The following is a 17,380-nucleotide window of genomic DNA, read 5'->3' on the forward strand; positions in this document are numbered from 1 at the left end:
TGACTTTACATCAGGGAGCAGATCATGACTACATTTACATTTTTGGATGAGCTGTTGCTTTAATCAAACACTCACAGTCTGACACTGACAGCACACACAACAATAATAATCATAGAAATAATAATAACAATACATTTTCCTGCCAGACAATCATTTCTAAACACTTACATTTCATCTTATCTCTCTAATAAAGGTCAATGAAGAGAGAGAGAGCGAGAGAGAGAGAGCGAGAGAGAGAGAGAGACAGAAGGAGGGGAGGTACGGGGGAGAGAGAGGGAGGGAGGTAGAGAGACCCTGGCGGACAGCAGCAGAGAGGGAGGTTGGACCGGGAACAATAGAGAGAAACGAAGCCAGCCCTGAGACACCAAACAAACCGAGAGGGCGACAGAAAGAAAGAAAGAAAGCCAGAGGGGGATGGAGGGAGCAGAGAGGCGGCCGGAGAACATGTGAGGAATAAAGAGGAGAGGATTTTCCGGAGCGGAGGCTTGATTCCTGTCTTTCTTTGTCGGTGGATTGTATTGAACCGGATTCCGGTATGAACCCTGCAGAAGCGGCCGAGGAGGCGCCCAGCGACCCCGACACTGATGCCTTCTACAAAACAGGTAGGACGCGCCGAGCCGCTGCCGCTGCTGCCCACACCGGCCTGACACAAAGCATCAGGGCGAGCTGGCCGTGACAGAGGCGTCTGGAGAGGCTCGTGAAGCACTGAACATCAGCGCTAATGTGCTCCGTGCGCGCGCTCTCTCTCTCACACACACAAACACACGCACACGCACACACGAGCAGCTGAGGTTACACGATCCTCCAAATCCAACATGAAATGATGATAAACGCTCAGATTACAGCTTTAACGTGCGTTTGCTGCGTGATTGTGTTTGTGTGCGCGCGCTTGTGTCTGTGTGTTTGCAGTCCTGTGAGCTCGTGTGTGTGTGTGTGTGTGTGTGTGTGTGTGTGTGTGATGCTGGTCCCTACAAAAGAAAGAGGAATCACATCAGCTCATGGGAACATCAGGGAATCACTGCGATATGCGACCAAACGCCGATTTATGTTCAACTGTCACAGCTGTAATAAGCTGGCTGTGTGTGTGTGTGTGTGTGTGTGTGTGTCACTGTGTGCACACTTTTGCATTTAGAGAAAAAATACACTAATTGTGATTAAAATGATCTGAAATGGGTTTTAGAGTTGATATGGTGCTGTGCAGGATGTACTGATGGAGACTGTGTGTGTGTGTGTGTGTGTGTGTGTGTCTGTCTGACACTTCTACCAGAGCATAATGGCTGAGCACAGGACTGCCACTGGCAGGTCTTTCCATTGGTCATCATTTGTTAGCCTCCTGGTCAATCACGTCTTCAGACTGCTCCTTCTGTCCAACCAACAGGCCGAAAATCCACCCTACAGTCATAGTTACTTTGTAGAACCTGAACCAATCACTGAAAGGGTTACCAGATTAATCAGGGTATTCATCGGCAGCAGCTGTGATAATCCATTTAATTGCTTCAGTCATTAATCAGTCAAAAACAGCAAATATTCCCTGCTCCTAACCCCCTGACATGGGAGGCTTTTGTTGGTTGCATGCGATCATTGATTTCATATCTCTGGGTTTTGGGCAGCTGCTCAGATAAAACACCACCATTCACTCTGGGAACTTGTGACAGGCCTGTATCCTAGAAGAGTTAAACTGAGTAGAGCGCATACCTCCACCAGACACAAATACACCTGATTTTTTTTTTTTAAATCAAGATCCATGTTTTGTGAGAAATTAACAAAAATGATGAAAAGCACCCTGTCCCACAGTGTTGATGAAAGTGAGAAAAGGTCCCTGGATCCGTCCCTTTATCAGGATCACAACCAACAGTTACTAAGGTCTATTCTGGCTGAGACTCATCCTGCATCCAAGTGAGGTGGAAATCCATTCAGTAGTTTTTGTGTGATCCTGCTGACAAACCACCAAATGGGCTCAGATGAAAACATAACCTCCTTGGCGGAGGTCATAGTTTATTTAATCGTTGAAGACGTTTTTTAATCAAAACCACTCATTGTTCTCTGGTTCCACCCACTGAAATGTGAGACCTTGCTGCACGCCACCTTACACTCTGGGAACTTGTTATGGACCTTTTTTCCAGAGTTTTCTGCTATTTTTGATATTAGGACCAAAGGAATAATTGATAAATCATTGAAGAAAGAGATTAAATTGTTCCTTTATAAACAACTGAAATAGTCATTGATTTATTTGAACCGTTTTCAGATGGATTCAGTGTCTGACCATATCAGCCGTGTTTACACCTGGACTACAAGATGTCTGATGAAGGAGTGTTTTTATGAGGAATGTAGTTATGTTACACATTGGAAGCTTTATCATGTCTGCGTGTGTGTTGGATACTGACTCAATAATGGACATTAGTGTAAACACAGATTATCTCAGGGTGATATGAGTTCAAGTGTGTGTGCAGTAAGTGTATGTGTGTGTGTGTTTTTGACAAAGAGCGGGGTTTAGACAGGGTTTTAATCAGTTTAGAAAATGGGTGACATATTGATGACATGGTAAATAAATACACTGCATACACACACACACACACACACACACACACACACACACACACACACACACACACACACAGTATGCAGTGGTGCTGGAGGGGGACACACCCTGTCTCTCTCTCGCTCTCTGTCAGTGTAATTCATTTCAATAACTTTATCATGAACAATCCTGCCAAGATACAGAAGTTTATTAAATCACACACACACACTGTGTGTATCGTATGGAGTAACAGGGCTCTATGTGTGATCTCCTCTTCATTTTTCCCATAATATTAGATGACTGTCAGTTGGAGCGTTTCCAGGAGAAGGACATAGAAACCTGCTGGTTGACTCATCAGTACAGACAATGAGACAGTGTGCAGAAAAACGTCTGATTCACTGGAATCTGGTCAAAGGTACAACAACTGTAGGAGAGGAGTCGAGTACGAGTCCCAGAGAGCACTGATGGAGGAAATGAGCAGTTATCAAGCCGGACGCTGTGGTTGTGCTGCTCAGGTCCTGCTGGTTAAGGTGTAGTGTTTTGACTTTGAGTGCATCAGTGGTCCCTGAGGCTCATGGGTACTGTAGTGTTCATATAGTGTCATGCTGCAATCCAAACAGGAATTATTTGTAAGATCATGATTTTATAAGAAAGACAAATCATAAATACTACATCCAGCAGACTCTTGTCTTTGTGTTGAGGTATATTTTATGGTTGCACCTCACGATTATTATATGGATTAATGTCTGTGGATGTGTGTTTTAGAAGCATGTGTTTGGATTTTTTCTTGAAAGATGACTGAAACGATTAATTTAATATCAAAAGAGTTGCTGATTAATTTTCCCTGAGCACCGGCTCATCACTAAAAGTAAACCTTGAAATGCAACTTTCCCACTCCTTCATTTTATATGTGTATGAAATGTTGTCCAGTGACATGACATGGTATAAACACTGAGAATTTAGACAGTGGCTGATGTTCACCAAACTGATTTTTCTAACTTTTATTTAAGTTCTTTTATGGAAGTCTTGCGACTGGGCAGCCATATCCACTGGACCTGGTATGTAAAAACTGTGTGTATAGAATCGCTGGTCAAACCTGAGGTTAACTGCTTTTTAAAAGTTTGATGACTGTGCCCCAAAAAAACATTCATGACTTTCTCACAGCTTAAACGTTTGCTAAGCATGTGCATGTTTTCACTACACCGTCTTGTTTTCCGGCTCAGTTCAGAGTGCCTCGACGTGACGCCGTCAGCTCATCCCACCAGAGCACTTGAACAAACGAGGGTTTAATGTTAATCTTTGAGTAACCTCACCTTTCCTGCTCATCCTGTGCATTAGTGTGATATTCTCCTCGTATTAGAAGTGTGTCTGCGCCGATTTGCTTGAAACTGTCGTGAATCTCGACTCTGTGCTTGCGTCAGTGTAACAGCGTGATTGGCTGATGCATATGATTCCCTGCTGATAAAGCACACTATTGACTCTGCTGTCTGGTGCTACATACGTTTCTATTCCAAATGTTTTATGTAAAGAAATAACAGCAGCACTTGAAGCTCGGGTTTCCACAAGCTTGCCCCTCTTTACATCACAGTGTAAAAGAAAGGGAAACATTTCAATCAGGTGTTTTTATTCCCTGTCAAAGTCAGACATGCAGCAGTGTCTTTAATCAGTGTTGTTTGCTTTGTAGTCTTCCTTGAGGTGGAGGACTCTCTTTTTGCGACAGTGATCCACATACAAGAGCAAGATGGAACAACACAATACAACACAAAAGCTGCCTGCACACATTAAAATGCACCGCTGTGTCTGAGCAGCTGTGAGAGCGAGGCAGGGAGGGATCTCTATCAGCTGAATGTCTCCGACTTTCAAATTACACATTTCTCTATACCGCTTCTCCATCTCTAAAACCAATTCCACATTACCGAGTGTATGACAATACTCCTACCAATCTGATGGCAGGACACCATACATGGTGTTCGAGTGTTCCTGACATTGTTAAATCAGCTGAACTCTCTTAAATATGCCATCATTTGACATTTCCTCCGCTGCTGCCATAATGAATTCCTCCTTGCGCAGCTCAGTCTATCCAGAGTGCCGTCAGACTTAGTAATGACATAAGACACACATGTGAGCCTCATGCTGTCTTTTCTTCCTCGTGCCTCTCGCTGGTACTGAACAACTTTCTCATATTCCTTTGCATGATGCTTCTGCGAGGATTTAATCACATTTGTGATATTGACACTGGCCAGCACTGACTCAGCCCCTCCAAGAAACAGATTACAGACTTTGCACTCTGCTGTTTTGCTCTTTACTTCCTTTGTGACACAATGTAACATAAGGTCCGTGGTGTAATATGACACATTTTCGTCTGACAATAACCTCCATTAGGAAACAGCTGAAACTTGTCTGAATGTTGACTTTCAATGATAATGTCTGTCTCGCTCTCTGTATCGGGTATGATTAACACGTTATTAACCTGATCTGGGAAGCTGACAGATATTTCCATCAGTGTAAACAGTTCTATGTCAGTTTTGACAGACAAACATTAAATGAGTAAATACAGAAATCTGAACAATGGATGACAGGTAATCTACGATTACTGCATATATACACGTGCAAGCCGTTCAGTATTAGAGGCATGTTGATTCTGCTATACAAACGTCCTTCAAAAACACTTAACCTGCTAGTTTATGCTGCAATTTGTAGAAAGGTAATGGTGGGAAAACACTCATTTGGATGAAACGGTGAATGGAGACTCAGGAACCGAGTGTGAGCACATCCAGCAAAAATATTCAGGTGCAACACAAAACACAAATTATCTCTGCAGGACACGAAGGAGAAAGGTCTGCACCTCGCTCGGCTCCAAATAAATACTGTAATTCTAGCCCATCCTGATCAGAAAAAGGACCATAGAGGTTGATTGTGAAAGAAGCTTATTGCAACCCATATTTACCTTTATTGCTAGGCGGTGACCTCTAGTTGCAAGTCAGGCAAAGTAGTGCAAACACTGCCACATAGGTAGAAGATCTGGTGGATGGTTGGTTAAACAAGAGCAGGACTTCACCCAGGTGGCCGCTGTTTGTGTCCCGTGTGAATCCAAAGTCAGTCACTTACTAAGTGTAACTGCAGTTGCATGCATAATGTGAGTTACACAAGTAACATTGAGATTTTAATCCAAACCACAGTCTTTTCTTAAACCTAACCAAGTTTCCTTGCCTAAACTCTGACGGTACGATGAAGGTCTGGTTTGCCTGTCACTGGCACGAACAGTGATATACAGCATGTCGTTTTGGGACTCATTGGCAAACGAACTATGTAGTTGTTAATGTATGAAGGTATTTTGTTCACTTCTCTTCTAAAGGCAACATTTCGATCTACAAGATCTTCCTCAGGCAAGTGTCAGCGAGAAAGATCTGAGGAAGAGTTTGCCGATCGAAATGTTGTCTTTACAAGAGGATGACGCTTTGTCTTTGGAGCCTGACAGCGTGCAGAGTAGACCTTTCTCCTTTGTGCCCTGGATGGAGAAACAGGGATAAAAAGGACTGTAAACAACAAGGACGAGGAGGAGGAGGAGGAGAGAGAACTTCAGGAGAGTGAGGTCAGTTCAGCTGAGAGAGGCTCTGCACTGAAACCTGATCAACTGGATTATTACAGTAAAGCTTTCTCGCTCACAGCACGCCATTTGCTCTGTTTTACTGTTAGTTCCTTCACACATGCAGGATCAACAGTGCCAATTTAAATCTTAAAAACCAAACGTGTAGAATAATGTAACGATGGGCGGCAACTACATCAGAGGATGAAACGTTAGAATCCTTCATAATCAAAAACTGTATGATTTTATGTATTGACTGTCAACACCAGCTGAACTAGAGTCCAACTTGGCTTTTGTCAGAGCTACAGTGCAATCGGCTCAATGATTTCAATGTGTTAAAAGACTGCTGATAGAATTTCCACGATTTAAATATAAGCTTGATGAGCTCCAGTGAAATTGATTTTACTCCTGCGTTAATATAGATTTGCCTCTCCCAGCATGGTGGCCGAGCCACTGAGTGTGTTATTGAAAACTGAAGTGTATCTGCTGTGGTTTTGCATGTATAGGAAATGGCTGTAGTGCTGAGAGACACTCAGAATCCTCACATTTAAAAAAAGCAGCAGCAGAGGATGTAGAAACAGAGCAGAGAACGAGTCAGAATAAATTGTATACATGTATCCAACATCTGCCAGAAACACACACACACAAATACACACACACTCACAGGAAAGTGCAGGCGGCACGGCAGCTCAATGTTATGCCAATCAGCGGTTTATAAATAGGACCCTAAATTATCAGACGGAAACAGGAAGTGACACGCACGCATTCATACCTACACACACGCAATCAGAGTGTAGTGTCAGACAGCTGACGCCAGCTGTCTGTCAATAGCTGCCGCTGTTGCTATGCCACCAGAATAATCACAAATCACTATTTTCTCATGCCATTAGAGCAACAGACATAACAAGCAGAAGTTGATGATGTCATTCTGGTCTTGTCGTGTTAGAAACAGGTGAAGCACAGCAGCTCCTCACACAGGCATGCTGGCAGATTAAGACTTCCTTCACACCGAGTGGCATCATGGCTGAAAGCAGAGGACAGTGTCCAAGAGCTAAAAACAGAACCAGATTCCTGCTAAATGCTGCTTCTCTGTAGAATTCAATTAGAAAGGCCCAGCCTCTCTGTTCAAATACAAAGTTAGGACTTCTTTTATACCTTACACGCTCCTCTTCTTGGCACTAATGGCGGCATCTCGTGAGATTGAATCCCAGTGTGTGTTCTTCAGATTCCAGCAGTGAGGACTGAAGCGAGCACCCACTGTGTGCATGAACAGGTAATTAGAGCTAATTTTCTCAGCTAATCGGCTGAAGCCATGAGTAATGTCTGTAGCCATGGAGATGTTAAGAAAAGGCAAAAGATGGAGGATTTATCAGCTGTTCCAAGTCAAGTTTGTACTCCTGGAAAGTTAGTTAGGTTGCAAGAAAATGACCCTATTTCTCACTTGATCTGTTAGTCAGTTTTCAATCACTCTTCAATCAGGTCTCTTCAATACATCATGATGTTATTTTAGTAAATTATGATCCCATTTAGAGTAAGATAGACAACAAGCAGGGTATGCTTCAGGGCGTGGCTACGACGTGACAAATCGCTAACACGGTGTGTCCTCAGGTTCTCAGTCAGATCCAATCAGGATATCCTCCCCAGCTCCACCATCTCATCTGAATATGGTCATCCTTTGGTTCCACAAAACTAAGATGGCAAACGCCGTAATGCCAAACTTGAGGCTTCAAAAGATCAGTCCACAAACCAAAGGGTGATGTCAGGATGGGTACACTTACATCAACCCTCATCTTGAAGTCTTAGGATGAGCAAGCGTTTCTGAGGCTGCATCCAACAGCTTTTGTAACGTTCTAAATTCTTTAATCAGACAATCATGCCCACTTCAGGCAGTGATTAGCGGTGAAGTGTTATTCAACTATTCTGTCACAGTCTGTATATGCCACCGGCAGTGATGGGCGTAACTCGTTACAAAGTAATCCATTAAAGGGTACTCAGATTACTTTTTTTGTTTTAACGAGTAACGTAAGCATTAGTTCTGCAATTCAAGTAATCCTTTATTTTTTAACTTGATGAAATCAAGTGCTTCTTGTATTGTTTTCATGTAAACCGCTGTGCCTAATACTGTATGCCTCTGCCCAGCTCACTGTCAGATTGTTAGCAGAATAAAGAGCTGTAAATGTTATATTGCATCCGTCATTCCTGCTATTAGGCTGCAGAGTTACTGATTATGGGTTGTAAAGGAGGCTACAAAATGACAGTAGAGTCAATACATTCAAAGGTACATGTACAGTTGGCTACACACCGTCTGGACAATATAACCCACATGCGCAACGAATCGCAAAGAGGTTTTATTGTAACTTTTGGTAACTCTAAAGTACTCGAACGTATCACTGCATTATCTACTCAGAAAAGTAACGTAACAAGTTACTTTTTAAAAGTAATGTTACCCAACACTGGTACACGATGAATACTTTGAAGAGAGACAGTCTGAAAGTGTATACAGTCATCCACAATTCATTGCATCAAGACGTAAGAGTTCTTGGAAACATTGGGGAACCAGTGGGATGCAACATAGAGGAGGCTGTGGTGGCAGGCTGGTTTATGTTTATGACAATTGCATACACATAAAGCCTTTTGCCTTTAGTCAGGGATCAGTAGAAAGCAGCGTGGAGGCCAGTGTAAATGTTATGGTACCTTTTTCTTATCTTTTACCTGAGACTCAATGCAGACTGAACAATGTTCGAGTGCTCTTTAAACAGAGATGGATCGGCGGGAACGTCAACGCACGCCCTGGCATCGTACCAGAAAAATGGCCGAAAATTAGCGTGTCCACTCTGGTGTCAAGTTTTGCATCATTGCCAATCAGAGCTGCAGCCAATAAATGATGATAAATGTCCACCACTACTGCAGGGTCATTTGACCTGGGAATTAATGCCGACTGTACCGTTTCCCATTTGAGATAAAAGCCAGATGTTTGTGGGTGTGACTGGGTTTTTTTGTCCAGTGTTAGAGCAGTTTAAGAGTGACTTTGTTGGCATACGGATGGAAGTGAAGAAGTGTTAGTGTGTTCCTGTGTGCATCCGAGTGCTTTGTGAACAGAGACATTACATGGATGAATGACCAGTAATCCATTCATTCACAATGCTTCCTCCAGGCTTGGAGTCGGCTTAACCTGCAATATAAGCATTGAAACTCAGAGACTGTGAGGTGGAGAACATTAGGATGAACTGGAATTATGATGTGGAATTTGTTTAGTAGGGTTTAGTTTTGCAAACAGATGTAGTTTGAACAGCTTTATCGGAGGTGTCTTTGAAATCAGTGAGTTTATGCAGAGGGATTAAAACTGATGATAAGGCTGTTGTTTACACACAGCTCAATGAGATCACACTGTCAGTAATACTTCGGCTAATACTAATCCACTAGTATTGCCAGCACTTACGCTGATACGTGTGTTGCCATGAATACATATCTACGAACGTAGCTCGTTAAAGTCAATTCACTGAACATCTGCTCTCACTGTGCATGTAGCGGCACAGAAGGAATGACGGCAGGAGTTGATTTTTAGGTTTTGTGTGAAATGATGGAAAAAAAGTATTGGAGTAAAACACAATAAATTCAACGATAGTGATTACAATAAAAAAAAGAAATTAGATACCATCGACAAGAGATTGATGCGAGTAGAAATCAATTAGTACAGAAACAGTTGAACTGGTGAAACTTTAATTAATTACAGTGTTCCAAATGCCAGAAAGAAACAACAACATTAGTGTGAGTCTTATTTTCTTTGTTTATATTTGGGACTTTTGCTGTCACTGGATAGTTGACAGAATAGATACAGGCAGGAAATGTGGAAAGTCATGAGATGAAACAAAGGACCCTCTGGAATCGAACCACAAACTCCAGTTATAATATTGGTTTGCATTGTAACCTCGTTTGTGGCTATTCTGACTATTTGCAGTAATACCTGCTGTGGTAGAAATGTATGAAATGTAACTGAATTAATGAAATAAAAGAAAAAACAATATATATTAGGGCAAATTATTATTGGTTTAAGACACACCTTCAAGCAGGTAGCCCACTTGTGGTGGAAATGCAAAATCCCAGCCATGCCGAGTCAAACCGAGTAGAGCCAGGCCAGCAGTTGTATGTGGAAAAATGTCATTAGTGTACAACTGATGGTCACAACCAAGCATTATTTTGCTTGCACTTTCGATGCACTCTTTTCTAGGAACACCCTGTTCACATTCACACTTGGAAGCTGCTCAGTTGAACCACAGTGTGATCTACTGGCCGGCTGAGGTTAAGGGCGTTGCTCAAGGGCACCTCAGTGGTGGTAATGAGGGAGGAGGAAGTGCTGCCTTTCGCTTTCCCCACCTAGATTTGTCCTGCTGGTCCGGTGATTTGAACAAGTGACTGGTCCCAAGCTCGCTTCTCTAACCTCTAGGCTAACCAGGCTTGGTTCACCATCATGCAAGACATATAGTCTTCTATATAGAACTCCCTGGGTAGTGAGGGGGGAGCTGCGAAGGAGTGGGTGATTTCAGACACAGCCCATGTTTCTCTAAAATGTGGCTCTTTTCACAGACACCATTTTGAACAAAAAAAACAGGTGTTATTGATTAAATGAATGATGGCTGAACTCCATTAAACTGCTTGAGTTTCAGGGTCGCAGTGTAATTTCCTAAGAAGGTGTTGGAATCATCTAGTCATAGCAAAGCCATACTTCGAAAAACAAAATGCACAAGGGTCCTTGTATCGTTGCTGAGGGCTGACTATCAAGAGTGGAACACTTGAACCGAATAGAGCCAAGTCTGCTGTGAAAAAAGCTTATGGAGGTTGTTAATGCAAAGTAAAGTTAGCATAGCAAACACAGCACTGTGTAAAAGTGAAAGGAGTACAATGTGTAATGGTTTTAACAACAGTATGTCATTTAACAGCAACATAGTTTTACATTCATACTTTTGTATTGAAGTTGGATTTTTTTTATCTTTTTTTTTTTTTTTTAAATCAGACAACATGAAATGTGCTGTAAAGTACTCCACTGGTTATTTTATTCCACAAAATTGTCCTCATCAACTCAAGAGGTCATTTGGAGATTTGGGTGTGTTATGTGTGTCAGCTTATTGTAGCCTCAAGCAGAGATGAGGGGAGGGCTACAGTCTGGTAAGCTCACCTCTTTTAACCCCACGTCCTCAGATTTTTTTCATCATTCACTATAGTCTTCAGACCAAGGGACCAAGTTGACTCAAGTGACATCACTTCCCTCTGGAGGGAAAGGCTTCATACAACTTTTCTTCACATATTCTTCAGATATTCACATATCACACAGCACTCCCCAAGACCTGTTAACAGAAGCAATTGAATTCCACTCTAATTGTTCAGTAAAACTGAACTGTAACAGCCTACTTGAGCTAATGCCTCAACTCCCATCTCTAAATAATGAGCAAAAAATCCAGAATCTATCAAAAGAAGACAGTAAAAGCTTTTTAAAATTGCGTCTTTTTAAAGACGAGCCTCTTTTCTCTGAATACATCATCTATAGTTTCAACAAGTAAAGTATACTGCTGGAGTGTGTACAGTATGTAATGTTGAAATGTTTCCAGGGAACACTTGTGCCAAAAAAAATGTTTCTTTGACTTCACTTCACTGACTGTCTGACCAGACCAGACCAGCACACGCTTTATTTGCTGTAAGGAGAAAATCATCATGTCATTTAAGAAAAATCATCATGTCATGCTTGCAGTTCACAGCAGGGACATACCAGCACCATATGGGAATATCATGTTATTAAAATGTAATTTCTTAAAGCAGCTTTGGTATGCAGCTAATCCCCCGACTCTGTCAGTTAACAGTTAATGCAGCTGTTGTATCCACAGAATCCAAATAGGCTTTGTCTAGTCTGTCGTTACAGTTTTGAGCTTGATGAAAGTATTATTAGTAGCGTCCTGTGATAATACTGATCTTGTTTGTGGAGTGTTATGTATGTTTTCACATTAAACCTGATATTCAGCTTCAGGGAACCTCTCCTTCGGGTTTTGAGAAACCCAGATATGTCAGCTGGAATACTTTGATAGTCACTGTAATATTGTGGCAATACCTTATCCAGTTCTGTTAGTCAGTATAACAATAAATATGATAACACTACAAGGACAAGGATCTACACACTGAATTAAAGTAAAGCCTGACAATGTAGGATCAACAGAAAAACAACCATATAGATCAACAATGAAAGCAGCTTATTACAACCCGTATATACATGATGAGTTAGGCAGCGATCTCTAGTTAATTATAACAGTAGGAAAGGAGGAAGTCAGGCGAAGTGATATAAAGAGAGACAAGTCAGCATAGAGACTAACATTATGTGATGTGACTTAAGTTGCTTACCTAACGTTGGTACTTTTTTAACTTAAGCTACAGCAGTAACAGTTATTTTAAGTCAAGCCACGATATTTCCTCAACCTAACCAAACAGCAAGCTTACAGCCAAGGTCTGACATGTGTGTCACTGGTGCACTGCAAGGGTCATATTGTTTGGTAACAGTTGTTGAGAAGTCACTTTTTCTAAAAATCAAGTTTGAACATATTTGCAGTGACACGCAGTTGAAACGAAATGAAACCTCCCAAAACTTTTCAGCCCGTCTAACATCACAGTTTTCCAATTCTTCTAGCGATCAAATGTTAATTTAAGATGGATTACCTTATTTTCACTTCTGCCATGCCTCACCTTCTATGTTATCACTGTTGGCCTTTCAGCAAGCTTCTGGCAGGGGCCCTGCTGAAGCTGAGTGTGCTGAATAATATGCAGTGACAAGAGGTTGTACACGTGGCACTGTTGCGCTTGTTTGTGGTGCCTCCACTGCCTCAGTTGGGTGGTAAGATAGTGGATGAGTCCGCAGATTTGGGACTTTGACATCTACAGTGTGGAACCCAAAATACTTTACCACCCACTCCTTCTCAGATATTTTGTAGTCGTTACTGCCCGTCAGGACAGCTCTGCTTGTTATTGTCCTCCATTTATGTAGCAAAACAACATAACATTAACGTTAGCTTAGTTTACTGATAGGTCAATAGGGTCTAACTACAACAAACGGCCTTATGTGCTTATAGACTGTACATTTTTAAGTTGTTAAAGCTCGAATATGAACTTTTCACCCCAAGTTCGAACGTATGTTTGGACTTCACGGCTTCAACGTGTTGTGTAGGATACAGTGCATCATTGCTCTGAGTCATCTGGAAAATGTTAGAATCATGTATGTTGGCAAATTAATAACAGGGTTTCTTTATTCTCCAGATAAACATATCCAGAATATGAAAGCTTGTATAGGACCCATGAACGTAATGCTAGTGTACAGACTGCTTAGTCTTGGTGCCCCAAGTCCATTCTTAAAGCACAGTCTCTTTTTCGTTTTATTGATTGTATATTTTTGTGCATAATAGTGAAGTACATTACAGTGACACTGAGAAGAGTGGAACCGATGAAAAGTGTGTGCCTTTTGAAGCTGAAACATGCTAAAACCATTTGATCTACACAGCTAGTTAAAGGATTGGACTGGTGATTTTGGTTGTTTTCAACAAATCTCCAAACCAACAGTGTGATAGTCCATCTCTTGGTACTTTTCTTCCCTACCCCATCTGTAGCACTCAGCCTCAAGCCTATTTCTGTATTCTCTATTTCTGCACTGTAGTTTTTACAGATTTACTCAAACAGAAGTAAAAAGTACATTAGCTTTGGGCTATTTACAGCCACAGATTTGGCGAGCTGTTCAATATTTATGGTAGCAAGATCTGATATCACTGTGTTGGTGTTGCTTTAGGGCTATCTTAATTAAATTTGCTCCAGCACCGTCATTGCAACTGACCATTAATCGTGTTTTTGTAATGATATAGCTCTGCGACTCAGAAAGAAAACTGTCACTTGTTGTACACTTGGTGTAAAAATGAGTGAACAGTAAAACAATATGTTCCAAACAGGATACAGAACTCTCCAAAACTGAAAGTCCCAAACAAAACCCAATCAGCCACAGTGACTTGCTCCTGATGTGTCATTATTTTGTATGTTTCAATGATGGTCCTGGAACAAAATGAATATGATGTACTAGGAACAACACCAACACGGCCATATCAGATACACCATTTATAGTAGCAGGACAGTGTGGGAATCAATCAGAATAATCAACAGTGCCTATATTCATATTGAACAAGGAACACGACACCCAGTGTGGGGTGTGGCACAGTGATGTGTTTCAGTACTTGTTAGTGTAGTCAAACAGTAATGTTAGCTAGGAAGTGGTTGAATCCTAACGTAAGCTATTGTCTAATGGCAGCTAATGGGTTATCAGATTTGTTTTCCCTTAAAATACAGCCCGACGTCCCTCCAGAATGTCACTATCCATCATCTTTTCTGTTGCTGGTCAATCAGGAAACAGTGAAATGATGATGATTTGTCAGATTTCCTGTGCTTATACCACTCACAATGTAGATCACAGTAGTTTGACACAATCCCAGCATTTGAGCTACCCACGCTGAGCATGACGTCAGAGGAAAACGGCCAGCGCCTTAATATGGTCTATTGAGTTTTCTCATCCAGTCACTTTATATTTGCGAGCATGCAGGTTGGAGCCTCTTAAATAACAATGGAGTGATGCAGACATTGACACAGTGGTACCTACAGCAGGCGGACGGTTTCAACAGGAAGCATGAGCAGTGGAGTGTCCTGTTCCTTTAAATGAGGCCTCAGTCCTGAGTCATGGTGAGGAAACTTGGAGGGAGGAGCTACACATCTATTATTGAAGTGTGTGTGTGCATGCATGCGTGTGTGTGTGTGTGTGTGTGTGTGTGTGTGTGTGTGTGTGTGGAACAATAAAATGCTGCTGCTGAGGAGAGGCAGGGATTCCCTCCTTCCCTCCCTCCTCTCTTTGTCTCCAGTCACACACCCAGTGTCAAGAACAGTGGCAGATGGGTGGGAAGAATGAAGTGTGTGTTTTTCTTGTGTGTGTGTGTGTGTGTGTGTGTGTGTGTGTGTGTGTGTACTGTATGTGGGATGTTGGGGGGACAGACCCAGCACACAGAGAGGGAGAAAGAGGCAGCTTAAGTGGATTAGCCCTTATTACCCACCAGGGGACAAACGATAGAGAGAGCCACAGGGACAAAGAGAGACGGAGAGAGAGAGAGAGAGTGTTAAATAGATAAATGCAGAGAAAGGATTTCCTCTCCTCCTCCTCCTCCTTTAGTCTCCTCCCTCCTTAAAAGCTTTCTAGTCTTTTGACAGCTGCAGCCATATGGTGTGTGCGTGTGTCCATGTATGTGTGTGTGTTAGTGTAACGAGCATCCGTTTTGACTATAATCCATCACAAAGACATTTAACAGACATGTATGTGAGTGTGTGTGTGTTACCAGCTGATTAGCAGTGCTAGCTAATAGACCTTGATGTTATTAACTGCTGTGGGCAGGTGTTTGCTGTTGTCTTTGTGTGTGTGTGAGACAGACAGGAAGCTTTTATCCTGATTGACAGAGCAGCACAGAGCCGTTAAAAGCCTCAGACAGTCAGACTGTTCAGCAAAATGGAAATAAAGAATTTGATTCTACAATTTAGAGTGTGTTTTCACATCATACGACATCCTCAGACCTCAGACCATCGATTCGGATGAGGAGGTTTTTATTGTTTTTGTAAAATCTTTTTTAGATAAACTATTCAGACGTTGAATTTGATGTCACCCTGGAAGACCACACATATTACTGAACTGCACTGCTGGCTTCAGGAAAGGTCCAGCTACATGGAAATCAATGGGAAACCTCAACTTCCTCTCTTGGAATAACTAAGTCATTTTTTTTCCCACATCAAGCTCACTCTTTATTGAATTTCTTTAATGTGTGCTGGTGAAGATTTAAAAGAAAATATACATAAAAAAGCTTTGTTCCGTCTACTGAGGTGTTTTTGTTCACTTTGGCTCATATGACCTTTTCCAGGTTGACTTTGGGCAGAGCCAGGCAACAATGTGCTGACTTCACTAAACTTCATGAAACCAAAAGAATCCTAACAGTGGAAGTTGTTCTGTCCTAGCAGATGCAATGAAAGGATCCCGAAAACAGGCCGAGTGGCTCCATCCTCTTTATTTAATTTTTTTTTTATAAACTCAGAGACCTATCTTTATCTGCTGTCTATTAGCATTTTTGGACCAAACAGTTGTCGGTACTGCCTGAGAGGAACTGGCCGAGGGCTTTTTTCTGCTTACATTTGTAACACCAGTAGGAATGCTGAAGTGACTATGACGACTGGTTGGGATTTTAGAAATGGGCATTACAACGCCTGTCAACATTAGCATCCTTTCTGTGAAGATGACCACCCTGATGAATTGGACAGTAGATCATCATCATCATCATTTTTGTTTGAATCGCTGGCTAAAGGACTTTATAGATCTAATGATGATGGAACATGCAGCCTCAGTCCTGCAGGATCCTCATGTTCTAGTAGAAATTACCCTCACAGAAGAATAAAGAGTGTAAAACTGCATGTTTCACCTGGAGTGGCTCCACTCTAACAGTCCAATCACACACACACACAAATACACACACACACACACACACACACACACACACACACACTTAAAAAGACTTGCTGTACTTGGAGATCACCAGTATGCTTGACCCTGAGTAATTACTCACCACCCTTCATTTACATTGTTTACTTTAAGTGTGTGTGTGTGTGTGTGTGTGTGTGTGTGTGTGTGTGTGTGTGTGTGTGTGTGTGTGTGTGTGTGTGTGTGTGTGTGTGTGAAGCACAGGGAGATGGCTCCCCTGTGGCAGCTGAGCTGTCAGGGAGCAGATAAGAATCCTGGGGGAGTCAGTCAGACCTGTACACAGTGTTATTGAGCTTTGTTCATCTCTTATTGATTCCTTTGTCTCGCTCTCTTTAAAGCAGAACAGTAACACACTGACTGATTCTATGTTCGCTGGGTTTTACTGCTGAAGCAGTTTTCAATTAATTGATTAGTTGATGGAAAGAAAATGACAAATGATAGATTCATCCTTTCTTTTACTGGTTTCAGATTCTCAAATGGGAGCCGACGCTGCTTGTCTCTGGTTCTGGTTTTATAATGACATTTTTGTAGTGTTTGTCAAACTGAATAGGCATCTGAAGACGTCACCTCAGGCTCTGTAAAAATGACATTTTTGAGTTTGATTTGAAAGAACGGCTTGCACATTAATCAATAATAACAACAATGGTTGTTGCAAGTTGAGATGCAGACACCTCGACCAGAAAACATCACATAGACACAG

The 17,380-nt window shown here is 41.9% G+C and overlaps 1 protein-coding gene across 3 annotated transcripts in view; it reads left to right on the plus strand.

The window, feature by feature from the left end:
* The first annotated feature begins 304 nt into the window (after positions 1 to 304).
* The window catches only part of kalrna (kalirin RhoGEF kinase a), a 154,900-nt gene continuing 137,824 nt past the window's right edge, over positions 305 to 17,380 (plus strand). For all 3 annotated transcript variants that reach the window (XM_084362220.1, XM_084362222.1, XM_084362221.1), the window contains exon 1: positions 305 to 602. In XM_084362220.1, coding sequence (XP_084218346.1) covers positions 536 to 602 — 67 coding nt within the window. In that variant the 5' untranslated portion in view covers positions 305 to 535. The remainder of the gene's footprint in view (positions 603 to 17,380) is intronic.

This window comes from Pagrus pagrus (genome assembly GCF_965226575.1).
Source record: "Pagrus pagrus genome assembly, chromosome: 9".
Classification (NCBI taxonomy): Eukaryota; Metazoa; Chordata; class Actinopteri; order Spariformes; family Sparidae; genus Pagrus; species Pagrus pagrus.